Raw genomic sequence first — 26,908 nt, forward strand, 5'->3', positions numbered from 1 at the left:
GAGGAGAGATGGAGGGAGCTGGGTCTCTTCAGACTGGAGAGGAGGAGACTCAGAGGGGGGCTGTTGGCGACATGCAGGTACATGAGGGGGTGCCACGTAGAGGCGGGTCATGACCTTTTTTCCCCTGTGGAGGGCAAGCTGTGGAGCCAAGCTCAGGGGACCAAGATTTAGGGTGGATGCCAGGAAGCACTTCCTGACAGTTAGGACCCCAAGGGTGTGGAAGGGGCTTCCACAGGAGGTGGTTGAGGCCCCATCGGTGAGGGTGTTCAAGGATAGGCTGGACATGCACGTGGTGGGCATGTCATGAGTGGAGCCGGCTGGAGCCGGGGGGTCAGACTAGATGGCCCAGGAGACCCCTTCTGACTTGCTCTGTTTCTATGTGTCTATGATTCTGGCCCTGCGGTTCACCAGGCCTGCCCGCTCCCAGCTGCCTCCACCTTGCACTGCAGGTAAGCTGTGTCCGGCTGCCCATTTTCGTTGGTGTGGATGATCTGCATGACGTGGGCGTTGCCAAAGCTTTTTTCCTCCACCTTCTCGGCTGCCCGGATGTTGGCTGGCGTGATGAAGGCGATTTTCTGAAAGGGAATCCCACAAGAACGCGAGATGACAAGACCCCACCGGGCCCTTTCATTTACTTCATTTCTATGCTGGCCCATTGCAAAAAGGCAACCTGCCAAAGACATGACGTAAAATCTTGGAACACACCAAAGCTAAAAGGGCTCAAAAAACAGCTCGGATGAGATCAAACAAAGGCTAGTTCAGCCCAACGTCCTATTTTTCAATCAGGGAGACGGTTTGATGCTTCCAGGAAGCCACCCGCCTGCCGTGCAGGCACCAGCAAAATTTCCCTGCAGCTCCCCTCAGCAACTGTATTCAGAGGTAGACTGCCTCTGAATATGGAGGCTCCATACCACCGCCACTACTGGCTCCAGATTTTCAAAGTACCTCCTGCCTCACAGTCTCCATTCACCACAACATCAAGGCTTCTCCTTCTGGGATCTCCAGCACATTAAGTTTGTTTTTTACAGCTTTTTTCCTGTGGCTTTTCTTTCTCGGCCTTTCTCTATGTTGGTGCTTCTAAGCTTCTCATGCCAGTTCATTCCAACATTTTCAGATAATTTCCTCGACTAAAAAAAAGCCAAACATGCTTGGGAAATTTGGGAGAGGCTCTGGTGGCATGCTAGCACAAACCAGCATTCATGCATTATCTTTATAGCCTGCCTTGCTTCCTTTCAAGGAACGGAAAGCAGCTGCCATCTTTTCCTTCTCCTTTCCTTCTCCCTGCAAAACCCACCCTGCGAGGCAGGCTGGGCTGAGCACCTGTGACTGGCCCAAAGTCCCCCACGGATCTGCACAGCAGAGGAGGGACTAGAACCCGGATCACCCAAGCCCAGTCCCGCAAGCTTCATCACAACACCGCATGCTGAAACGTTGGCATGCATGCATGCTAAAGGTTCCCAGCCACTTGACGGAAGGTTCCCAGCCGCTTCCAATTCAAAGGGACTGGCCAATGATTCCGTTTTCCTGTCCAGAACAGGAGCATTTTCTTACCTGAAGTGAAAGGTAATAACACACAAATTGGGGGTGGCGTCCTCTGGGCACCCCCTGTAAAATTCTGTGAGCAAAATCCTCGCTTGAAACACCCCTAGGGATCAGCTCCCAGGGGAATGCATCTTGCAAGCAACAGGGCTTGGTTTCTCAAGCTACTAGTCCCTGCCCTTTTCCTTACCTTGGAATTGGGTGTCTTGGCATAAGTAAGGGCATCGCTCGTTAGCGAGAAATGGAGCTTCTTAAAAGAGGGGGACAGGAGGGGCCCTTTGCCTTTATTCTTATAGATGAACAAGGGTCCTTCTTTGACAACTTGGGACTGCAGGGACAGGGCCTCCTGGAGATCGGATTCTGCAAGGAACATTCAAAACCCGCAGGCTTCCATCAGATGAAAACAAATCAGACCAAATTCTCAGACGATACTAAAACTGGGGCAGTGGCCACAACGGAGGAGCAGGTACTCCGGATCCAAAAGGATCTGGACAGACTATGGAAGTGGGCAGGAGACAACAGGATGGCGTTCAATGCGGATAAGTGCAAGGTCTTGCACTTGGGGCATAGGAATGGCTGTCATAGGTACAGGTTAGGTGACAAGTGGCTGGAGAGCAGCACTTGTGAAAGGGACCTCGGGGTGCTGGTTGACTGCAGGCTGAACATGAGCCAGCAGTGTGATGCGGTGGTCAAGAGGGCGAGCGCCACCCTTGGTTGCATAGCCAGAAGTGTGGCTTCTAGATCGAGAGAGGTATTACTACTACTCTATACAACTCTGGTGCGCCCGCAACTGGAGTACTGTGTTCAGTTTTGGGCCCCTCATTACAGGAAGGATATAGCCAGGTTGGAGTCAGTGCAGCGCAGGGCCACAGGGTTGCTGGCCGGTTTGCAGGGGATGCCGTATGAGGCGAGACTGAGGGAACTGGGCCTCTTCAGCCTGGAGAAGAGGAGACCCAGGGGGGATCTGTTGGCAACATACAGGTATGTGAGGGGATGTCACATGGAGATGGGTAGAGACCTGTTCTCCCCTGCAGAGGAAGGCAGGACGCGCTCCAAAGGAGCAAAGCTCGGGAAACCAAGGTTCCATTTGGATGCCAGGAAGTCCTTCCAGGTCCACCCAGGACCCCAAGGGTGTGGAATGGGCTTCCATGGAGGTGGCTGAGGCCCCATCAGTGAGGGTGTTCAAGGATAGGCTGGACATGCACATGGTGGGCATGTTGTGAGCGGAGCCGGCTGGTGCCGAAGGCCAGACTAGATGGCCCAGGAGCCCCCTTCTGACTCGCTCTGTTTCTGTGTTTCTAGAAAATTAAAAAGACCTTGCATACAGCAAGCTCGGCTGGTGTTATGTGCTACCGAATGAAAGACTGGGGCAGAAACGTAACGGTTTTCCTATGAACATCTGCTGGTCCGGGCATCATTCAAACCTGGAGATGGCTACCCCTCTCTGCAGATTTGAACACGGCCATATAAAGCAGCCAATTCAACCATATGGGCCCTCTTGTACCCCATAAGGTTGGGGTACAGCCCTTCCCAATCTGGAAGGGGACTACAACACCCAGCATGCCCCAGCAGGCAGGAAAATGTTATTTGACACATTTGGAGGAACCCAGGCTGGAGAAAGCTGGGCCAGCGGATGCATTTGATCTGTCGGCAACATACTACAAATTAAACTGGGCAGCAAATTCTCTTGTTTAAGTTAATCAGTCTCTCTCTCTCTCCCCCGCACCAGCCCTACAAATTGCGTATGAAGATCTTTGAAACTGGATAATTAATCCATGAAAAGACCTCAGATCTGTTTCACTGTGAGTAACAATTCCCCCCAAAACACAATAAATTAATCAGTAAAGCGCTCTCCGGCTTCAAGAGCTCTGTCCTTTTAACATTGCTGGCCACTCCCGGCAAGAAACTCTCCTCTAAGTTGGAAAGTTCTCAGTGCTCTGCCACTTTCTATTTCAATTTTACATCTGGAGAAACACAGAAATATGGAAACAGAGCGAGTCAGAAGGGTCCTCCCGGGCCATCTAGTCTGACCCCCGGCTCCAGCCGGCTCCGCTCATGACACGCGTGGAGTGAAAGGTAATGACACGAGCAGCTTTAACCCTTTTGGAAAAGCAGAGCTGAGAAAGACCGGAGCTGGTGGGGGAAGGCAGGGAGGGCAAGCGAGGTTAAAGGACACCGACCTTCCTTCTCCTCGATGTCCACGAGCTGCAGGATTAGCTGCTTCATCTGCGCGACGCCCTGTTGGATGGCCGGCTGCAGGGGGGCCATCCACGCCTCCTTGGTGCCGGTGACGCTCGTGCCGAGGTTCCCCACGTTCTGAACCGCCTGCAAGCAGCAAGGCAGACGAGTCGAGGTTGGAGGGCCTGGCCACCCTGTACTTGGGGGGCGGTTATAGGAAACCCCACGCGGAAGCAGGGACCAACCCTGAACCGTGGCTTCTTGGCTCCGTGTGCACCATTCAGTGCGTTGCCGAGCAGCACCGAGCAGGCGCTGGCTCTTGGGGGGATTTCGGGGGTCTTCTCCTCCTGTGCAGGTGAGCCTTTTTTGGCCAGGAGGACGCAAGGGCGGAGTACGAGGCAGGGGCTTTGTCGCCAACTGCCCAGAGTGCTTCAGAAATGAAATAAGTAAAAAATTAGGTTCCACTGGGCCACGAAGCTTCCTTTCCACCTGGCCTACTGCACAGGCTTGTTGTGAGGATAAAAGAGGAGGACGAGAACGCCACCTCATTGCTAACTATGCAGTCTGGGGCTGGAGGGCAGTGTGGTGCAGTGGTTAAGTGTTGGGCTGGCACTCCAGAGATCCGGGTTCTAGTCCCCACTGGGCCATGAAGCTCCCTAGGTGACTTTGGGCCACACGTCAACTCTCAGCCTAGCCCCCCTCACAGAGTTGTTGTGACCATAAATGAGGAGGAGGAGAAAGATCAGGTAAATCCCCCACAAGAAGAGAAAGGGGGGAACCAAATTAGGAGCAAGTACCACCCATGGCATCCACGCGCACCAGGTCGGCATCGGGGACGGGGCCTGGGCCTACCCCGTACACCTCCATAATGCCCAGTGCAATGCCACGGGGGCAGCATGTGGGGGAGCTACTCGGCAGCTCTCGGACGGAGCCACCAAGTGCCCAGGGCAAAAGGCGGAGGGTGCCCCACTGCCGGGCCCCGTGAGGCTTGTGGGAAGCCGGGACTAAGTTCAGGGAGGAATCCAGCTCCAGGGAGGAAGCGGGCAGGACCCTGGCTAGGAATCTCTCCCAGACGAGCCACAGAAGGACGTTGTCTCAGCAGCCGCCCGGCGCAGTCTCCTCCATTGCGCCTGGAGGGGCTGGCTGGGCTGTGAAGGGGGCGTCTCCTTCAGTCCACAGCCTGAGAGGTCCAGGAGGCTGGGGAGATGCAGAGGCTGGTGCAGAGTTGTCCTCTGAGCCGGGGAGGATGGGATGGCTGTGTCCTCTGCTGGGAGGGTCCTGAAGGGGCCACCCTGACCCCAAGGAAGCTGGTGCCTTGTCTCCATCAGGATCCTGGACACACACTGGGAAATCCACACACTCGCAAGGAGGCCGAAGGGCAGCTCTTCACGAGGAGCCCCAACCCTCGGCTGTCGCCAGCGGTGCTGGAACCAGACGGACACGCGGCGGCCAGAGGGGGCGGCCGTGCCGACCCCTACCTTGGCCAGCAGGAGCAGGGCCCGGCTGGCACGAGCGTCGGCGTGCTTCTCCCGCAGGTGGAACAGCTTGGGGGACATGATGGCCGGGGAGAAGAAACGCAGGCAGAGGAAGCTGGTGACGGCGATGAATTTCAGGCTCTGCGAGGAGAGGCACCAGATCAGCCACAGAACACGCAGCCAGCTACTCTGGAGAGGGGCAGGAGCGCCACCGGTCAGCATTACTGCTTAGCGCTGGGATCCTAAGGAATCCGGACATCGCAGAAGAGACGGTGGGGGGGGGGGAGCCTTTGAGCCCCACCAGGGCCTCTGCCCGCAGTTTCCCAGGCCGAGCGTGAGAGCAGGTCCATCTGCTTCCAGGAGCTGCCTTTCCACACCTCGGCTCCTGCGCTAAGCCCCCTGCGGAGCATCCCTGGCCGGGACAAGGCGGGAGGTGCAGGGCTCCCTTCTCTGCAAACACAGGCAGGGTTGTGACCCTAAGAAGGGGCCCCGTCCGTGTGCGGGTGGCCGTTTTCTAGACCATCTGGGGTCTGCACTGCCTCCAAGGGCAGCCCCGCACCAAGCGCTTTGCAGCAATCAATCTGGGTTCGCTGACACCGCCCGGGGAGGTGGCAGAGATTGTGAGGCTGCAAACCCCCAGAGTGAAGAGACCCATTACAGGGCACTCCCCCCCCCCCCGACTTCTAAAGGTCATCGGATGCTGAGGAGGAGGAGGCGATGGGAGGGCAGGGGGACCAAGGGGGCAGGAGCCTTCAAGGCCCCATCAGGGCCTCTGCCCGCAGTCTCCCAGGCCGAGCGTGAGAGCCGGCCTGCTTTGGCAGAGGTGGAGGGGCCGGGGGGGGGGTGGAGCCGCTGCCCTGCCCAGTCCCTGGCCCACGACGAGGCATCGGGGAGACGAGGGTGGATCCTGCAGCGGGAATCAAGGGGAAGCACGGGGGAGAAGGTCCCAGGTTGGCAAGCGCTCAGTCACCCTTGACATGAGCAGGGGCTATTGTCCAGCCGGGAAGGGGGCTGTTAGAGTCGCGTTGTCTTGCTAGCTGTGAAGTGCCAAGAAATATCAGCATTGCAAGGGATTGCCTGGTGCTTCGGAATGTGGGGCAAGAAGGGGAAGTCCGGGCTCATCAGTTTCTGGAGATGGAGGCCGAGTGCCACGGACATCGTCTCCATTGTCCTTTCCCCACTATGCTTCCCCACTTCTCAGGGGCGAGCAGAGCGAGGTCTCTGGGGCCGCCCCAGCTGGGGGATGCGGAAAGACCCCCAGGAGTCAGAGGAGGCAGGAGTGAGAGGACGAACCCCTGGACAGACCTGGTCTTTCTCTTCAGGAAAGCGCTCCCCGACTCTCTTGAAAAGCCGCTGGAAGGTGGCGCGAATGACCACAGGACACGCCTTGACGGACCCGGCAATGGCCGCCAGCAGGTCCGCCAGGTAGGACTGCAGAAGCTGGGCACTCTGCTGGATCACGTCACTCTCGCTTTGGATCCGGTGGAGGCTGGAGCACCTGGGCCAGGAAGCCGCAGCAGAGAGAGCATGTTTACTTCCAGGTCGCTCCTTGCGTTCCGCTCCTGCTTGTCTTGTCCTCTCCGCCTCGTCTCCTCTCTCAGGAGAGTGCTCAGCGGGAGTCAGCGCTGAGCATGGCTCTCGGAAAACGTGGTGATGCGGAAACTCTGGGCAGGCCTGCTCCGCCAGCACCTGGACACACCTGCCCAGGTGAGACACTACAGCCCCTGGGACAAAGGGGCAGCTCCCACATTTTAAAAAATGTGAACTGTCTAAAATGGCACCAGGTCATTTTACATGTAATTCCTATTGCTATGCAAAGTACATGATTAAATATAGATTTGTGTACCTCAGAGACATTCGGAGACGGCAGATAGAGTAAGAACCCGCCATGGGTTTTTGGGGTGTCTGAACCCAGCCGAGATGACAAACCGCAGTGAACAACGCACACTTTACAACCCAGCAAGGAGCCACGGGTTCTCTTCAAGGGCAGTTTGTGGATAACAAACCATGGCTTGTTAGCACACCTGGGATTCAGACACGATAACCTACATTCCAACAACCACCCATAGTTCAGCAAGCCACACCGAATGGCACGTTCAGCACACAGACTTAGATTATGTATTGTGCAGTTTTAAAAGACCAAAGACTAGAATAATTATGTGGCAAAATCAGTAATTAAAACTCTTCTATCCTCAAGCCTGGGAGAACAGAAATTAAGGAGCAGTTATAGGCTATTTGTCAGCAATGCTCCTGCCATATACAGATTAAGAAAAGGGAGCAGAAGCTGCTATGGGGAACCTATTAATTAAAAGCCACTAATAATCCAGCAGAGGTTGATAGTTCTTTGTGAATCCGCACTGGACCATATTATAATTGTTATTGTTACTACTGGAAAACCAGGAAAAAAGAACCAGCCAGCGGGACTCCAGCTCAAATCCACCCCAGCCAGCATGGACTAAAGCTGGGGATGATGCAAACTGCAGTCCCACAATGCCTGGAGGGTCACAGCTTCCCCAACTATCATGCACGGCCTCTGTGGAAAGTGAGCAGACCAGATCCAGGAGAGGGGACGTAAAGCCTTCCATGAGCTTTTCTACATGAGACTCAATGTGCACTCATGATTTCTCATTCCCCTCCCACACTTCGCAACCATTTCCATGGCTTAAAAAAATAAAAATAAAAATGGAGGAAGGTGTGGTATTACTCGGCAAGTGTGAGATGAAACACTCCGACATTTGTGCAACTCTGCTGGGTCAGAGTGCCACCTAGTGGTTGTATAATGGAATGCACAGAATGGCAGGAAAAAACCTCTCGGTCAAAAAACATGTCTAAAGGGAGCGACTCTTAATCCTGCAAAGAATTCAGAAGCAAGAACCGTCAGTAAAAAGACATGTTAAAGCCCCCAGGCTTCCTTGCCAAACCAAAGTGGAAAATGCTACGCAGAATCATGCAAAGCCTCCAGAAATAGGCGTCACTGATGCAGGGCCCCATCGGCAGCTCCTTCTCGCCATGCTGCTTAGACTACTTGGGAGCAAATGCCGATTTTTCTATGGGAGCCTCTCTTCGGCTCTGGTCCATCGTTCCCCTGCAGAGGACGTTCCCGTCATGCAGATTTCTACGGCAGCAAGAGGAACGAAACTTGCTGGCTGGCTTGCTTACCCCACTTCTCTGCTTTCCACTTTGCTGGGATCCAGCTCGACGTAGCGCTTCTCCTCAAACACGCGTCTGAGTGTCGGCCCGAGGACCTGATGCAGATACTGCATTCCTGCCACCTGGAGACGGGGAGAGGCAGGGCCGAGTGGAGGCGCATGGCCTTGCGCAAAACACCACCGAGATCCATGCCGGGCAGCCACAAACCCCCCAGATACCTTCAGAAAGGACTCCATCGACTTGGAGGCCAAGGAGTTGCTCCGAAACAAGGTGTTCGGCTCATCTGAAAGAGAGGACGCCATGCGCACAGACGGGTCAATCACAGTCTTCAGAGCCATCTGCGTTTGGCAAGCGCTGTGTTCCCTACCGATCTTTCCCAGCACGCAATGCGCTCACTGCCAGGCAAAGCAGCCCGGTCGACGGCTCTGCTAGCCCCAGTGCCACCATGACCCGTGTCCAGATATTTTCTTCTTGCTTCTGTGAGAGACCATTTCGGTTCTGCCCCACAGATGTTGGCCAGGAACATGGAGAGGATGCCTCACTGTATCTCCGAGGGAGATGCTTCCCGGCTCAACAGAGCTCACACTCCATTCTGGATTCCATGCTGCTAACCCTGTTCCAAGACTAAGGTTCAGAACCATGGATGGCTTCTTTACAGCTCCGGCTGAAATCTCAGCTGGATCAGGAACGTGTGTCCAGAGGTGCATTGCACCTGCTCTGAATATCTGGCTCCTGTCCCCTAACCTTACAAGCTAGGAAAGGAACTTTCCAGGGTGGGGCTGAGCTTCAGCTGAACTGCGCTTTTCCAAGGAAGTTCGTAAAATACCCTGTCCGTTCTGAGCTGAGCCAGTCATCACACAACACTGACAGGCAAGGCCGCTGGCTGGCAGGGAGAACGCACCAGCAAAACCCCCCTCTTCCTTTGGGAACATCAGGGGAGCAAGGGCAGTTTATCCATGGGTCCAATTCATTTATGTAACTGGGGCAGGAATGACCCATGGCCCTTCCCACAAAGTCCCAACAGGGCTCCGGGAACCGAGATCCCCAAAATATGCAGGATGCAGGGTTTGTTACGTTTATATCCTGCTCTTTCTCTGGGGAGCCCAAGATGGTGCAGTTCCTCTTCCTGCGCATATAATCCTCCCAACAACCCTGTGAGGTAGGCTAGGCTGAGACTCTGAGACTGGCCCAAGGTTCCCCACTGAGCTTCATAGCCAAGCGGGGCTAGAACCGGCTCTCCCCAGTCAGATGCCACACCCTGACCTTCTCTCCCTCTCCCACCTGCTCGCTTTGGCCCATCAGCATCCAGATTCTTACCAGTTTTATCCAATTCCAGCTCAAAGAGGAGGTCTAAGAACTCTGTGGCCAGCCCGTGACCCAGGAAAAGCTTGACAAGATTGACCGCTACCTCCTGCCTGCACTCGGCCGCTGTCGTTTCATCAATCAGCGTCATTAAATGCACTCGCTTGTCCTGCCAGGGACAAGAGAGCAAAGCTGAAAAACAAGTCCCTTCAAGGTTTTAAAGCACAGCAAACGATGCTTTTCATCCAACCGATGTTATGCATGCAGGCACGCACAAAATTAGATTCCCCACGGGGCCAAATATTTATTTACTGCAGTTATATCCCACCTTCTTTGCAACGTTTTTTTATCTTCATGACCTCCCTGTGAGAAAGGCTAGGGCATGAAAGAGCGAGTGCTTCTGTACAGCCTGAAGTGCCTGACTTTGCCTCATCTTGGAAGCTAAGCAGGGTCAGGCTTGGTTAGAATCTGGATGGGGGACTTGAATGCATGATACTGTGAGTATTGTTGTAAACTGCTTGGACAGCTTCAGCTTAGGGGCAGTATAAAAATGTAATAATAATAACAACAACAACAGCAGCAGCAGCAGCAGAGTGGCAACCTGGATCATCAAATTAGCTGGGACAGAGACACGTGTGCGGAGCTCCTCAGCCTAGCATTTAGACCTCTGGGCCAAGAAGCCCACACAGATCTTACCTTGACACCTGCTCTAACTTCCTGGCATAAAAGCTGGACCAGAGGCTGGTAGTGGATGGAGGGAAGGACCATCTCATCCCGAAGTTGCACCTGGAGATGTAAGGAGCCCAGACTGCCCCTGGAAAGGAAAGGAAAGGAAAGGAAAGGAAAGGAAAGGAAAGGAAAGGAAAGGAAGGCAGGTCATGGGGGTGAAGGGTCCCTGGGCCCAGGGGCCGCAGCCCTGTGTCACGGATCAGAACCCATTCTATTCATCTGAGAACATTCAAAGAATCGCAGAATAGGAGAGCTGGAAGGAGCCACCAGGTCCAACCCCCTGCCCAGGTGCAGGACTTTCTCCTCAGATGGTTGTCCAGCTGCACCTTGAATGCCTCCAGGATGGGAAAGCCCACCACCTCCCCAGGTCTTTGGTCCCATTGCAGGAACAGTCAAGAATTTGGCTTCCTGGAGCTTGAACCCATTATTCCAAGTTCTGCACCCTGGGATGATTGAGAAGAGATCCTGGCCTTCCTCTTTCTGTCAACCTTCCAAATACTTGAAGAGCGCTATCATAGTTCCGCTCAGTCTTCTCTTCATGAGGCTATGACCAAGAATTCGGAACGAACATTTGTGATCCAAATCCCTACTGCTAATTTCCAGCTTTTATTAAAGCGTCTGATAACCTAACCAGCATTAAAGCATTCAAGGCAAAAATTAAGAGTTTAAAACCATTACTTTTCTCCCACGGCCCAGCTCTTGTTTTAATGAATCACTGATTAAATTTTTTGTTAGCAATTCAAAGGAAGAAGTAACAGACCTAATGAAAAAAGAAAATAGCCTCGACTTTCAGAAAAGCAACCACATTATTTCTTTGCCTGGGGGAAGGCCAAATGATTTTGGTCCTTCAACTACCAGATGCACATTGCAGTGGAAAGGTCCACTTCTATGTTTGCAATTAAGAGCAAATATAAAACAAATCTATATAACAAGGTCTCTAATACCTACACAGGATGGCAACGTCTTGGGTAAGAGAAACATCACATTATTTTGCTTTCTGCCCTACCACAACGGGGTCCCAGGAATGTCTTTCAGTTAGTGCTAAGAAAAGAAGCAACACAGAACTGCCTGACCCTAGGTAATATCTACAGTAAAGTTTTGCAGGCAAAAGATGCTTGGTTCAATCTGAACATTTCTAGTTTGTTTGTTTATTTATTTAAAAGTTTTTATATGCCATCCGATACTAAAGTCTCTGGACGGCTTACAAACAAACAAACAAACAAACACCCAACAAGTTAAGAAGTATCAGCTAGGGAGGAGGGAAGACCCTCTACCCGAGATGTCAGCAAGTTGCTTCCAGGTAGAGTGGAGCATTCTGAGTCATTCCATCAGGCTGCCAAACAGAGGGAGAGAAAAGAGGCAGAGAGACTGCATGGCTTCTGCTGAGACACCGGCTGCCTTTGTCTCTCCCACACTGTCACCTAGTCAATGGCCAAGCTCTCTGAATTTTTCCCACCACATTTTAAGAACCGTGACGGCCAGGACTGGTGCTTGAGCTGACTCCCCACCCCCTTGCTTGTGTGTCATGTCCTTCAGATTGTAAACCTGGCAGCAAGCACTGTCTTACATGGGTCAGCTGACCTTGGCAGCCTTGGGGCTCAAGAACAGGGTAAACTACTTCAAATAAATAATAAATACTAAATTAGAGGAATCACTTCAAACCGGTATGGCTTCCCATGCTACGAGGAAGACGCTAGCTCCCAAGTTGCTGCCCGAGTATGATTCCTATTTCTCTTCTAGCAATCAGGTGCTCTTCCTCTCACGCACAGAGACTCACTCATCTACTCTTGGCTTAGATTTTTCTGGCCGGAGCAAAAACCATCCTTCCTCTCGCTGAACAGTCTCCAACCCTTGGACATTGAACACCACCTGAAATCGAGAAAGAAAGATCAAGATGGGCGTTGTTCCCCTACCAAACAAGACCCCAGGCCCCCAGCACCTGCAGTCTTGAAAGAATCACACACCAGGGATGGGAAACACCCCCGCCTGACTCGAGGCGGGCACTGCTCAGCTGTTCCATCTGTGTTTATGGGTGGGGGGCGAATAGGGATGGGTCTTCTTTGTGGTGGCCTCCTATTTTTAAATGACCACCAACTACCGTAGAGAGATTGAAAAGCAAGGCAGAGGCGGATGGCAGGCTCAGTCTAACAGGCACGCTACCAGCCTTCCTCCATCTACTGCCTTCCATTTAAATCGGGGCTACAGCTCCCATCATCTCCAGCCGGGGAAGATGGAAGGTGTAATCGTAAACCTCTCGAGCCCTGGTTATGCACTTCATTCCCAGAAATATCAACCTCGCACCAATTCCTGTCCTAATTTAGGCTCTGGTCCGCCTCTGCGCACCCTGAGTAAGCAACGCACTGGGGTTCAAGCGTTTTGCTTTTTTCTGTTACTGTTCACCTGTGCACCTTCTGCTCTTCTATGGTGTTCTAAAAATGCAACAGATAAAATGCAAAAGATTAAAGACATTTTGATCTTTAATCTTTTATGTTTTGGAATGTTATTCCTCCCGCCTGCCCAAAAAAACTAGACTTAAATTTAGGACTTCTAAATAAATCCCATTGCGCATCACCCTGAGAACATTGGGTACTGGGCAGTATATAAATGAGCTAGTGAATTAACTAATTCATTAATACACCAAACACAAGCAAGAGTGAACAGCCAAGGTGCTGGTATCCTAGCGGAGCACTGGAACCAGGGCCCCCTTCCCCCCCTTCTTCTGCCCTTACCTTTCCCAGAAAATCGTTCCTGCTGACGAGATCCCAGTCCCACACCTCCACCACACAGAGCTTCTCCGTGGCGGACTCGTCCAGCTCGAACTCAAAGGTCTCATTCCACCGTGGGTAACAGGACTTCTTGATCACCTGCAGCGAGAACCCAGCCAAAGCAATGCCAGCCTCCCGGAAGCCAATTCTAAACACGGCTGTAAAACCGGGCTGGGGATCAGAGACTCGCCTTTCTCGGTAGCAGTCGCCCCGGCCTAAATGCCCACCCCACCCCGATGTCTTCCCAAAGCCCGGACTCACCGAGGTTTCATGGGTCTTGCCATTATAACGGACTCGGACAAAGGGGTCCGAGGCACCATTCCGATCCTTCCGAGCTAAATCCCTGGCAGGGGCGAGGAAACAAGGAGAGACGGGAAGTAAGGAATATGCCCGTTTGCTGTGACAGAGGGAGCAGAGATGTCCCTTCCGATTAATGAAGGCCGCTCTCCCTGGCCTCGGGGAGAGTGGCCTTCCCCCTGGCCTACCCTGCAGGGATGCCGCAAGGATGGGATCTAGAGGCTAGTAAGAAGCTACTTTCCCGTGGCCCAGCAGCCTGCCTGAGCCTAGACTGGCCATTGGCCACCTAAGCAAAGGACAGGGAATTCTCAGCTCTAAGCACCCCATCTTCTTCCCATCTCCTGAAACATGGAGTGTGCCAGCACAGGCCATCCTTCTGCATCCACGGATCTCCCTGAAATTTGCGAAGGGCACGGAAACAGAGCTTTCTTGCTCCATCAGAGCTTGCAAATGCACAGTCCTCTAAAACAGAAAGCAAGATCTTGTACAGAGAGCTTGGGAAACAGCAGCGATGCTGAGAATGAGCAAGAATGTGCGGGGGCTTGGAAGGAGGAGCATGAACCAAGAACGAACCCAGGCAAACCGCCCCCCCGCCCCCACAAATGGCACAAGACGTCACCACCTCCGTCATGCCATCTGCCGCTCGGCTCCAGAACTGCTCCCTACAAGTGTGCATGCGGCCCTTTTTCATTCCCTTTGAAAGAAATCTTCGAAAACTTTCTCAGATCCCTCCTCTCACCCTGCTCCTTCCTGTCCACCCCGCAGGAGTGTCCTTTTCAGCTTACAAAGAGAAACACACTAACACACAATTGCTCTGCACTTGGAAATTATGTTTTGCAATGAATGCTTTGGGTTTTAATTTAATGAAAGGACATGGGGTGCTTATTTCCTGCAAGGATTTGGCGGAAACCGAGAAGGAAATTAGAAAAGCGCATCTCCTTGGAATGCAGCTCTGACTCGTGCGCCCAGGATTGCTGCTTGCACGAAGCTGATCGCTTTGGCCTCCAAGTCCCACAGCTCCTGGATGGGAAAGCCTCTGGGTTCGTATTTTTGTTGCTGGAACAGCCAACTTTGGGCTGAACTTGAGGGCTCCTTCTGGGCTTTTGTTTGCTCATGCCAACTTTGGACTGGGGATTTTCATCCCATGCAGAACCGAAAGAGGAGAGACGTCTGCACCAGAGTTCTATCCAAGTGGAGCTGGGAGCTCCCAAGTCAGCAGGGCAGTGTATCTACTCTCAGTTGCAGCCGAACCTTTAAAGGATGGTGGATCCCCTCCCACCGGCTCCCCAAAATACATTTAGCACCATGGATGGTGCCTCAAAAGTTTGGGCTAAAGCCAGAGTGGAAACACTGCTCAACTGACACTGGAGCAAACAGACGCTACTGTTTTTATCACCACCACCACCACCTATTTATATTCTGCGTTTCTTCTTCTTGCAAGAAGCTCATGGCAGTTTGAAAGGTTCCCCATCTCTCCATTTTACCCTCACAGCAGCCCTGTGAGGGAGGTTAAGCTAAGAGTGAGTGACTGGCCCAAAGTCACCCAGTTGACTCCATGGCGAAGGAGGGGGACAGAACCCAGATCTCCTGAATGCTAACCACTACACCGCACTGCCCTTTCCCTTTAGAAACTCAGCAGATGCCTTTAAACAAGACTGTCAGACTTCTGCAGTCTGCCAGGTGGATTCCATTTCAGAAAAACTCCCAGGGGCGACATCCGGTGAAGGTGGAACAGGAAGGACCAAATACGGAAAAATGCAGAGTGTTTAAGCTTAAATCCTTTACTGCCAATAACGGAGCTGCAGGAGAGATAGTTGGATGGGAAAACTCTGCCCAAAAGACAGGAAATCACGAACTATGAACTCCGAGGGGTATTGACCACCAACTCTTCTCCCTGTATGCCTGGAGTCCTCACAGTCGCCTCCCTGGCAGGCTTGCAATTATAGCAAGAAAAACAGCGACAGCAGCACTACCAAATCCTCGGGTGCAGTTTTAATCCCGTCCAGCAGCCCGCAAGGGAAGCAAATCTGAGGGTCCCCTTGGATTGCATGCAGGGAGAACGGAGGTCCCAGGGCCTCTGGTCAGGTCAGGGAGGTGTGATTCAAAGCAGAGAACCTCAAATCCGCCGTTCCGTCTCTGCCTCTGCTTGCTCCTTGCTCAGCCAGGGCAACAAAAGCATTCTGAACCCCGCGGGGAAAGCACTGCATGACACACATCAGAATCACTGAAATGCTCAAAGGATGGCTGATCTGACCCAGAACCAAAGTTTCTTTGTTCCTAAGCGATTCAGCCTCTCGTTTTTAAGGTACGGTGCAGTCCTTGCCTTGCCGTCAAAACCAATCCCTCTGCGATTAAAGGCACATGTAATTAGAGAGGGAAGAAAGGCTTGGAACGTTCCCGGAGAAAGGCTTGGTTGATCTTCTGGGTGGGCTGGAAGCAAAAGGACAGGGACAAGAGCACGGAGGGACAGTGGTACCTCTGTGTGTCATGGTTACCTGCCAGGTGGCCAGGGAGAAGCAAGGGACAAAGGCAACAGCCGGTCTCGGCCACTCGCACCTGCTCAGCATCACGGCATGCCCCTTATTGTCCCGTCGGGCCACCATCGAGCCTCCTCCAAACGAGGATGTCCAGCCAGTGACAGCCCTGTCCAGCTTGGGCCAACACAAGGCTGCGGCTCCGTCGCCTTCCCCGTCTTCTTCCGCCTTCGATATTCCCCGGCATTATTGCCACACAGGGACCAACTAATATGCAAAAGTACGACTCTCTGAGAACTCAACTGACTTTGCAAACAGCCTCCTATTTCGCAATTCCAGGGCAGGCACACGAGGCGAGAGTTTGTGGGGGAAAGGGCCAGCGGGAAGACACTTGTAAGCCACCTTCGGTTCTTGGCCAAGACGAAGCAAAGCGGGAAATAAATGTAATACTACCAGTACTCATAATAAGAGTGCCTCTTCTGCTTCGGTCTCTGCACTCTTCCTGCAGCATATCTCGTTTTAGATGCAGCTAAAATCAGGCCAGGTTCCCTCTCCAATTGTGGTTTTCGCTCCCCAGCCTCACCTGGCGTCAAACACGGTGCAACGCAGCTTCCTCGCCGCACCGCTGCCGGTGATCTCGATCTGGAGGTGCAGCTCCCCCTGCACCTCCTCGTCCAGGTCGATCTCCGTGAGGCTCAGCCAGCCACTATAACCTGACCAGAGAGAGAAAGCAAAGCAAAAGGTACCCAAGCCGCGTGCCGAGGGGGACTGACCCAGCAGGGACTGCAACCACTCCAGGTCAGTGGAGATGGCTCAACACCTTCCTGGCATTTTATTCGGGCTCATGAAGCTGGGCCAACCCCAAGTCCCCACGCCTCTTCCTATCAGCGGGAAACAACAGCTGGGCACTATGTAGCTCTTGCTTGCCTCTCCCCTCCAGATGCTTTTCCTTTTCTGCCACAACTTCTAATCCCGAGGGCAGGGGCCAGCTTGCTAGGGATCTTTGTAAGCTGCTCCGGGAACCTTACTTTGGAGAAAAAAACAATATGGCGAAGAAATATTTAGAAGCAGGCCTGGCTAAGGAGTCCCGGGTTCTGATCTAGCCCAAGCCAGGATGAACGTCAAAGCTATAACAATGATCTGCTTCTGCCCACCTCTCCGCAGTGCACCGGGGAGAACGAGTCAGTGCACGGAGGAGAGGCAGGGGGCGAGCGGGGTGGTCTGAGTGATGGACTGGGATGTGGAAGAGCTGGGTTCGAGTCCCCACGAAGCTCCCTGGGTGACTCTGGGCTAGTCAAGGCCACTCGGCCTAACCTACCTCACAGGGATGTTGTGAGGCTAAAAAGCAGTGAATTGTATCACCTTTGTCTCCTTTGAGGAAAAGGCAGAGTACAACGAATAAATGCATGCAATGCGGATGGCAAAACGTGGGATTCAACTTTTGACAAGCACATGATAGAGCCAGCTGGAGCCAGGGGTCAGACTAGATGGCCCAGGACGCCCCTTCTGACTCGCTCTGTTGCTGTGCCTCTGTCTATGCCTCTGCATCGATGCACATCCATGACAAGAGGCACGGCGGACTAAAAGCTGTTAAGGATGGGCGAGTTGCTAACACAGGCCTAGCTAACCCAGGCAGCGGAGATGGATGCCAAAACGTCTGGAACCTTACAAGTTCCCATTCTGCGTTGTGGTTTATTCTGTGGCCAATTACGAGGCACAGTCTCAAGTTGCCCACTGAGGAGGAAGCCCATGAGCAGGACGCTGGCCCAGCTTCTCGAAATGCAGTGCCACTGCCTTTAGGTACCCGGAAAGGACCGAGCCTTCGAAGAGAAAGCCAAGCACACCTCTGATCCACTGTCTCACTCAAAACTCTTTCCTGACGAAGGGCCGATCGCTCACCTTTGGGAGACTCCATCAACAGGCTCTGGCTGAGGCAGACTTTCCCGATCACGTCATCTCGGCTGGTGGGAGGAAAAGAGACAAAAACGCAGGGCATTTTTCTTGGTGGAAGTCTGCTCCTGTTAGCTCCCTCTCCGTCACCAACACCCAACATGGGCGCACAGAGAAAACAACTCACTAGAAAAGCTGTCATGAAACAGGAACTCTTCGCACCAGTGGTACAAGTTTGCACTCTCAAAACATTTCGGGTGAGAGTATTTAATGATCGCGGTAAAATACTGATGTCTGAACGTCCGTACCATGCCAAAACATGGCTGTATCTTTCTCACACCACACAGCCTTTCCGCAGAAGGAACGAGTAACATTCCCATCTCTTCCAGCTAACAAGAGGTACTGCAATCTTGAAAAGCAAATGCAAGTTCAGTTAGCAGACCGATAGTCTGCATATATGCGGCCTGAAGAACTGAACCATGTCCGGTCGGGCGGAACCCAAAAGGCTGCTGATAACTTTTTTTAGAATTCGAATTCTGGTACTTCTTTAGAAGTTACAACCACCGCAATATTTTGAGAGCTTTGAAATGGTTTTAAATTTAAACGTAAGCTTGCTGAAGAGCTCCATCTGGACTAAAAGGTGAGCCATATATTTCTAAAATAATAGTCAAATAAACAAGTCCCTTGAACATTAATGTGGAAATAACATTTGGGGTTTATTATATGGTGGTACAACTCTCTTTAGCAAAATACTAACGAAACACGTGGCAATATCCATGGTATGAATGCCTTTACACTTCCTTCTGTCATTCTTTACCTTTCTATGCTTGCTCCTGGTTTTATCTTATAGTTAATTGTAATTCACTAAAAATGAATTAACAATATTAAAATGATTTAAATGATGAATTCAGGTTAATAAAAATCTGAAATGCCCAAGCATTTCAGACTACATAGATATAACCTGGAGCTGAAAATATTATTTGTAGAGGGTAAGAATTCGTATTTTGCCTTGGTTATTGGCTGGAAAAAAACCCAGAACCAGTAACCAGTCAAAGAAACTTCTCTGGAGCAGCTCTTCGCGTCCTCTTAGTATGAGGAAGGGATCCCTTTTAAAAGTTTTCCCCGTCCTGGCCCTCTTGAAATCTTAACTAAATCAGGTTCTAACCAGCGCTCGCAGTTTTATTGCCAGTGTTTTAATATTTGCACTGTTACTTTGATATATTGCTCTAAAGCAAACACACGGTTAGGGAGCTAAGAGGCCAAACGAAATTAAAAATGGCCTTCCAGGCATTTGCACCCCATTTCTGATGTTCACACTACAAGTACCAACACTAATGAATGTTAAAAATAAATACATTCAGGTCTGCAAAAGTGCAAAGACCCTGGAGGGAAAATCCCTTGAAAGTGGTGGATGCTGCATTTTTATTTTTTACATTTAATCTGGTCTTCTGTCTCGAGAGACACTCTGAAAGGCAATCTGAAAATGACTATAAAGGCCTTAAACAAACCCCAAGCCGCTGGGAACAGCCTGGAAGGTTGTTTGTTTGTGAGGCAGCTGCTGCATTTTGCAACCTGCTGACGTTTCCAGCAGATTAAACAATGCCTTAAAACCTTTTGCCTGTTTCCCCACCATTTTTCCTGCAGACAAAACCATCGCAGGACACCAGAGGCTGAAAAACAGGGCCCTGAGAGAAGGTGGCCAGAGATACAGCATCAAACAGGAGACAGATCTATGGAGATGCAAGGTAGGCATAATGGCTGCCTCTGAGATGAAATTCAGCTCCCCTTTGCAGAAAACTGCTGCATTAAATGCACCAGAGGGTGGCACCTGAGCTCTGGGCTGGATCTGAGCCTGCTTTTCTTGGTGCAAGCTGGAAATGATGTTACAGGTGTTGCACAGAGAGGAAAGTCCACACGATCTTGTACCTTAGCGCATCTTCATCCATCACATAGAAAGAGACGCAGTGGAAATTAGGTGACAGGTGGACTTCGTATTCTTCGCCCCAGAATGGAAACAAGGTTTTCCATACTGTGGCCGTCCTGGAGGAGGATGAGACAGACAAAAAGGATCCTGCTGAGAGCAAAAGCTGTGTCCGTATGCTAGATTCGCCCCAGGGAAAAGATGCATCTTTCTCAGGCCATGGCATGAGCCCGTTACAGCAGGGTCTTCCCAGCGGTGGCACCTCAGCAGCCGCTGGATGAATCCACTTTATGAAGGGTGTGGGGTAATTCAAGAAATATAGTTGGATAGACACCTTGCCAAGAAATATGCAGCATCTTCCCACCACACTTCCATCATTTGAAAATCCCAAATCACCGAATGAAAAGGCTTTATGCCAAAGTCAGGGCTTTCATCGGCTTGGACTATTATTATCCGGACCAGACTTCCTTCACCTGGGTCCTGCCAGATGTTTTAGATACCTATCAGCCCCAGACAGATTGCCAGTGCCAGGGATGGTGGGAATTTTAACCCAAAGCATGGGCAGGGATGCAGCCAGGGAAAAGCTGTTCTCTGCCCCTCTCCAAGAAAGTTCAGCACACAGTCAAAAAACCTTTTTATTTCAAGTTGCTTTTCAGTAAGGAGAGGCGCCAGTTTCTTTTCTTCTTCTCTTAACGGCTGTTCTTTCCTCCCCCCTCCCACACACGCCCCGTTTTGATTTAGCTTTTATTATTAAAGGATGAGGCTCCCACTGCTGCCTCAGGCTTTATTTTGATGTAAACCAACTTTACCTTAAAAGGCAGCATTCGTGCTCTGGAAATGGGAAGGGGAATGAGTGGCTTGGGAAGAGGCCAGCGCTGGAATTCTCCTTCCATGCTGCAACATTTCGTTGCAGGAGCACATATTGGGGAGCCGGTCCATGGGGCAAAAACGACGACTTCTATGCCGCCCATGCCCACTGTCAGCCTTCATTACCCATCAGGTTCCTAATTGAATATTGTTTGATTCCAACAGTTTGATCCCACCTTTCTGTGATTTTAAAATCCAGCACAAATCAGCTTACAACTAAACATGTAACTGCTGTAAATAAAGAAATGAAACAGAACAGACTAGACACTTCCAAAAAATGCAATTATCGCCAGAAACACTGTGTCTTTTTAAATGCCTTATGGAATAGAAGGACTTTTAGTTTCGAACCTGTTTAGAACTCACCTGATGATGACTTCGTTGTCAATTTTCACAATGCAGTAAGGGTCACTGCTGCCAGTACTATAAAGGGAAGGAAAAATACTAATACGTCTATCCATAGAAGCAAAGAATTAAAGATTTCTGCAGTACATGAACTACTGAGCGGGCATAGGAGGCTGTTAACTTTTCTATCTGGCCCAGAATTGTGCTGACCTTCACCTGTTCCATGGGAAGGCGGGAGAGAGGAGCATCTGAAGGGAATATCAGAGCCAGGTTTGGGTATTCTGTCCCACCCTAGCACCCAGGCCCCAGGAGGCAGAAGTTAAGCAGGGCCATTCCACTAGTCCTGATAAAATTCTGCTTTCCTCTTCCCTCCTCCTCTGTCGTTCCTCGTGTGCCACAACTTACTTAGACTGTAAGCCTGCAGGAGAGGTTTATCTTGCTTACTGATTCATTGTAAATCCTTTTGACTGAGGACCAAGATAAAAATAAACTACTTTCAGGAAAGAGTCTCCTTGTGCTGAACGCTTTAACTGGTGCAATGCTGAAGTCTCCAGCGTGGTGCTCATGGGTTCGTGGACACATCCTTGGGTCCCTGCTGAGTCGTCATTATCTGGGCTCAAAACAATCCCTTTTTTGTTTTGGTGCCCAGGAACCACCTGTGCTTTATCTGAAGATTCTTGGATAAGTCAATTTTCTTTTTTTTTCTTTTTATCTCCATGGACTTCTGGGAAAATGGATGTTCTGTGACCAGCCCATCCCACCAACGCAGCATTTTAGGAATCAGCAAGCCAACTCCAAAGCAGCCATTTTGTGACAGTGCCCACAACACACTCCAAAGTCCACCTGTGCTCACTGACCCAAAAGGGCCTGGACCCCTAAGCAAGGCAAGCAAGATAATAAAATACTGTAAGGCAGTGGCGGCGAACCTACGGCACATGTGCCACAGCGGGCACCCAGAGCCCCCTCTGCCGGCACGCGAGCCCAGTCGCCCCAGCATCGCCCCAGCAGCCGAGCAACAGATAACAGCGCACATAGGGGCCATGCGCGTGCTCGGAAAGGAGTAGCGGCGCCAGGGGATGACGTCACGAGCCACGACTCGTCCGAGCTTTCGCATGGCCGGTCAGGGTGCTGCCGGGGGGGGGGGGGGGGGGGGGGGGAGGGAGGGAGGGAGGGAGAGATTTGTTTGGACAGGCTGTGAGTTGTTTTTTCTAAACTAAAACCTCAGTTTTCAGGTTTTATCGCAGTGTTGGCACTTTGCGATAAATAAGTGGGTTTTGGGGTGCAGTTTGGGACTCGGTCTCTAAAAGATCCGCCATCACTGCCGTATGGCATTATTTAGTGGAAGCAACAGAGTCATGTCAGCCCCCTTTGCTTGACATTGGATGAAAAAGAAGTTTAAAGGTGAGGTTTCCCTCCAGTTCCAACGCTAACAGATGCATCCTGTGAACTCGGGCCCTTCAAAACGTGGGTTAGTCACTGTACGGATCAAACTCCAGCTTTTAAAAAATCTTTTTTTCAGGGTGGGGATATTGTCAAGCAACAAACCCCCGGCCCAGGACTTGCGGGTGGCTCAACGCAGCGGGAACCGGCTTTCGAGCGGCTGCACTGAAAATGCCCATTCGCCACTTGAAACTGAGGAACTGGGATCGCGATGCAGCAAGGGGACAGGGCGTCATCAAAAGCCTTGTCGGGGCCAGTCCTCTCTTTGAAGTCCAAGCCCAGTTGAAGCTTATAAGCCCATCCAAAAGCAAAGCTGGGTAGTGGTGCAGTCGGCACCCATCCAGGTAAAAATCTCAAAATCTTCCGAAACAGGGCAAAACACAGAGGATTGCCATTTAACGATGAAAATCTGTTCCGCATCACATTTATGCCTGCAAACGAGCACCGGCACGCTTTATGCAGATTTCCACACTCTTTGTCAATGCATTCGGTGGCGGATCTATTGGAGAATCGCTGGCGCACGGAGCACAGACAGCACGTGGGTGGGCAGATCCGGGACTTTATGACAGCCTTCCTTGACGGGGGACGCTCCAGATGTGGCCTACAACTTCCATTATCCTTCAGATTGCTGGTGGGGGATTATGGGAGTCCCAGCCCAACCCGGCCAAAGGGCCTCAGGCTGGGGGGAAAAAAAGAAAATGGATTTCCTTGATGCTACTTGGGGAGGATGGGCTTTAATCAGCAAAGCTTGCAATGAAAATAGGGTGCATTTCTTACAAACATGACTGCATTTTAAATCGTGAGGTGATGAAGTGGCCTGCCAAGTCACGCAAGAGTTGCGGAAGCAACCGATGCTCCAAGCTAGGGGAAACCACGTAACCTCGCCAACGCATTGCAGCCTTGTGCCGTTTCTGTTCGGAAGCAAAACTTCTGTTCAAATATAAAGAGGAACAAAGCTCCAGAGACAGAGAGAGGATCTGGCGAAGAGGAAAAGCGATTGTTAAAAATGCTTGCATTTCCCCCCAGCTTGCAGAGAGAGCAGGAATGTGAACTTAAGAAAGAAGCGTGGAGGAGAGAGAGAGCAAGGAGGATGGCTGGGTCCACATTTGTCTTTTTAGAAGAAGCGAGTAGGTAAGGCGGATAAACCTTTGTTTTTATTTTAGGGGAGTGGGCGTCACGTGTTCACAGACCGTTTCTGACAGGACTCAGTGGAGCCCTGGAAAAAATGAAACCATCAACAGCATCTGCAAGGCCGGAGTTTATGTGCATGAGTGCCAGCCACAGGTTTCGGGGCGGGGGGTCTTTTGGCAAAGCATCCTCAAAGGGTCCCCTCCCACAAAACAAACCTACCTTCTCCTGACCACCACCTGCTTTTGCTCCCCCTCATCAAAGCAATGGCTACATCATCGCTTAACGATCAGAGAACCACCGAGGACCAATTCTCTTTGTCCCGCTGGTGGGAAAGTAGGTGAAATGGATGGAGGAAACTCCAAAGCGCAGATCTGCTCTCAACAAAATCAACATTTTGCCTTAAGCAAACTTCAGAACACAGAGCCCTTCAAAAAGCACAAATTCTTTTCAAAATTAAACCCAAGCATCTTCTGCGACCTCTGGGTTCCCTGTGCTATAAGAACCCAGCTGCGGCACTGACCAGGATTGTAACAAACTAGGATCAGGACTAGAATCCTGGCTAGTTCTAAAGCTGGCCATCACAGATATGCAGTTCTGACACAACAGGTAACTATGGTCAACTGAAGAGTTCTTCACGTATTGTGCATGCCAGGAAGGGCTGCGGGGGGGGGGGGAGTGTTGAAGGTACACAAAAGCCCTGTGCATCCCTGAGCTTGTTGAAAATACTGTTCTCTGGACATTAGATGCAGCAAGAGATCCTTCCAGTATAGGGTTGTCAGAATTAGCAACTTACTAGAGCACCGAATCTCTAGGACGCCATCTTCCCCATCATCCTGCTGGCTGAAAAACAGGACCGGGGCCGAGAGAACTTCTGTTGCATCTGATTTCATGGACCAGATGCCTTTCTGCTCCTTGTGCCGCACCAAATTATTCTGAAGTTGTTTTTTTTTAATAGGGAAATCAAATGCCTGCCCACGCTTCCCTTTTATGCTCCCAGTCTTGAGTGAGTGTTGAAATGGACAGTCTGGCAGAAGCTTTTTCACCTGCCTGAATCCAACATCTTTTTGGTACCTAGGACCCCCCACCCCCCAGCCTGAAGAAGGCAGAAACATCCAAATGCAGGCCGTTCACCTTCCAAAGAGCAGGCCGTGAGCAAGCAGAATGCCTATTTATAGCACCAGGCGAAGAGACGCTTTGGGCCCTATGACCCAATACCTTCCCTTCCAGAGAACTCGGCTGCTTGCCCCCTTGGGATCAGCTCTGTTTGTCATCCTCTCGACTGAAGCTTGAGGTCGAAGGAGACCGTGCGCCAAAATTTTAGATTGGGTTTCCTGCAATGCGCTTTCTAAACAAGGGAGCACCGGCACCCACATCTCAACCCTGCTAAGATGTCGCCCTTTATGCTCTGGTAGAGGTGAGAAGAAAGTGCTCAGCACATGCTTACCTTGATATTTTGCAGGGCTGATCAAATGCAGAGCTAAGAGATCCTATAATGCATATGGCAGGCATGTCATGGGTGGAGCCGGCTGGAGTCAGGGGTCAGACTAGATGGCCTGGGAGACCCCTTCTGACTGGCTCTGTTTCTATAACCCGTGTCTGTGTGTGTTCAATTAGCCTTCAGAGGCTAAACTATGGCACTCGTGATATCTACTTATAGCAAAACAGGAAGTCTATCTGTACCCTGAGCTCAAAACCTAGCCCTCTGAAACTTGGCATGCATACTAAAGGGATGTTAAGGGTGCACCTCAAAATTATTTTGTCTTTAAAACATGTTAAATGAAATTTATTTATTTACTGACAATTTTTATCTGCCCTTCGATACTAGAATCTCTGGATAGCATACAAACAAAACAAAACAGAACCAACCACATACCAATAAACAACACACTGCGTCCAACCATTTGGATAAAATCAAAGATAAAACTAATTAAATGTTGGGGAAATAAAAAGATTTTCACCCGACGCCAAAAAGAATAAAGTAATGGTGCCCTGGGGAGCGTATTCCAAACTGGGGGTGCTACTCTTCCTCCCATGAGGGATCCCCAAGAAGGACCTCTGCCTCAGGTCCCAAGGGGCAGGTGGGCACATAAAGAAGGGGGCGCCCCTTGCTCCATGTAACTGAAACCTGCGATAACTTAGCCACGAGGAGCAGACTTCCTTAAGCAGCACACACCGTATTTTTTGCTCTATAAGACGCACTTTTCCCCCCTCAAAAGTAAGGGGAAATGTCTGTGTGTCTTATAGAGCGAATGTGCGTGTGTGCCCGACGCCTGGGACGCTGCCGGCCGCCTGCACCACCTGGCAGGCACACACTTGGTGCGCCTTGCTCCGCCCCCCCCGGCGCAGGTGAGAGCTGTTAATCACAGGTCGGTGTGTGTTTTCAAATGGCAACCCGTCTTTTAATGAAGCCCATGGGGAAGTGATGGGGAATGTGCCTGTGATTATGTGCCCATTTAATTCAGAATATTTTTTTTCTTGTTTTCCTCCTCTAAAAACTAGGTGCGTCTTATGGTCAGGTGCGTCTTACAGAGCGAAAAATACGGTAATTCTGCAGTCCACACAGCCGTGTGCTGTGAGGGCCGGAGGCGTTATCCCCTCCCGCTATGGGGCAAAGGGGGTGGGGGACCTGACTCCTCCGGCTACACACAACAGCAGGGCCCACGCCAGGAGGAAGGTGCCTCATGTCCAACTCCGACAGCTTTGCTCAGCGCTCAAGGGCTTTTAGTGTGTGTGGAGCCAGGTCTGTCTGCTAGGACAGAATGCAGGCTTTTATTAGGCACGGCTGGTTCTCCATCCAGTCGCACTGCCCTATAGCTGTACTTCAGGCCTTCACCTGAGCATGTTCCTCAGCCAGACTTGGAGGCCCTGCAAACTGAACCCAGCCCGTCTCCTTTCAGTCACACAAAGGACCAAGGGCAGATGCCCATGACTTGGTAGAAGAGGCAGGCCGAGTTTCTTTCCCCTGCACACGTTTGCTTTGAAACAGACTTTCTTTGCACAGAGGATCTGAGGCCTCCTTTAGACTTCGCAGGCGCTTGCTCGGGAAATTGCTGGCTGGAGTCCAGGGTTCATTGGGGAGGAAATCAACAGAGCAGCTGTCACTGAATTAGGAACTGCGGCATCTCCGCCTTGGCTGGGCACTCACCCGATATGGGAAAACCCTCATTAACGTGCTGCAAATGACATCCTCCACGGGGAACGGGAAAGGCTGGGGTTCCGGCAGAGGGACAACGGATCGCACAGGCCCAGAGGCGCGGCTGCTGGCGGCACGTAGGCCAGGAGCCAGGGAGCAGCCCCCGCTCTACTTTCTGGCAAACCGTGGCTTTGCTTTTGCACCTGCAGTGGTGGAGATGAAGGCGGGGGCCCCTCACAGAAGCCGGGTTCACTCCATGATGCATGCCCACCCCA

The 26,908-nt window shown here is 51.4% G+C and overlaps 1 protein-coding gene across 7 annotated transcripts in view; it reads right to left on the reverse strand.

Moving 5' to 3' along the window:
• Positions 1 to 26,908, reverse strand: part of RASA4B (RAS p21 protein activator 4B) — a 52,485-nt gene that overhangs the window by 5,344 nt on the left and 20,233 nt on the right. For 3 of the 7 annotated variants that reach the window (XR_006414713.1, XR_006414712.1, XM_044429941.1), the window contains exons 2-16: positions 20,951 to 21,007; positions 19,726 to 19,839; positions 17,809 to 17,870; positions 16,493 to 16,622; positions 13,103 to 13,481; positions 12,151 to 12,242; positions 10,341 to 10,458; positions 9,660 to 9,813; positions 8,561 to 8,625; positions 8,352 to 8,464; positions 6,498 to 6,690; positions 5,196 to 5,381; positions 3,720 to 3,864; positions 1,730 to 1,899; positions 438 to 575 (exon numbers count right to left, since the gene is read on the reverse strand). Coding sequence is in view for 5 of the 7 variants with exons in the window: in XM_044429941.1 (XP_044285876.1) it covers positions 438 to 575; positions 1,730 to 1,899; positions 3,720 to 3,864; positions 5,196 to 5,381; positions 6,498 to 6,690; positions 8,352 to 8,464; positions 8,561 to 8,625; positions 9,660 to 9,813; positions 10,341 to 10,458; positions 12,151 to 12,242; positions 13,103 to 13,481; positions 16,493 to 16,622; positions 17,809 to 17,870; positions 19,726 to 19,839; positions 20,951 to 21,007 (2,116 nt within the window). In the remaining 2 variants the exon portion in view is untranslated. Of the gene's footprint in view, positions 1 to 437; positions 576 to 1,729; positions 1,900 to 3,719; positions 3,865 to 5,195; positions 5,382 to 6,497; positions 6,691 to 8,351; positions 8,465 to 8,560; positions 8,626 to 9,659; positions 9,814 to 10,340; positions 10,459 to 12,150; positions 12,243 to 13,102; positions 13,482 to 16,492; positions 16,623 to 17,808; positions 18,209 to 19,725; positions 21,956 to 26,908 lie in introns of those variants that run through there. The other 4 variants (XM_044429945.1, XM_044429944.1, XM_044429942.1 and 1 more) reach the window with 4 other exon arrangements.

The sequence above is a fragment of the Varanus komodoensis genome, unplaced genomic scaffold (genome assembly GCF_004798865.1).
Source record: "Varanus komodoensis strain SLA01 unplaced genomic scaffold, ASM479886v1 scaffold20_1, whole genome shotgun sequence".
Classification (NCBI taxonomy): domain Eukaryota; kingdom Metazoa; phylum Chordata; class Lepidosauria; order Squamata; family Varanidae; genus Varanus; species Varanus komodoensis.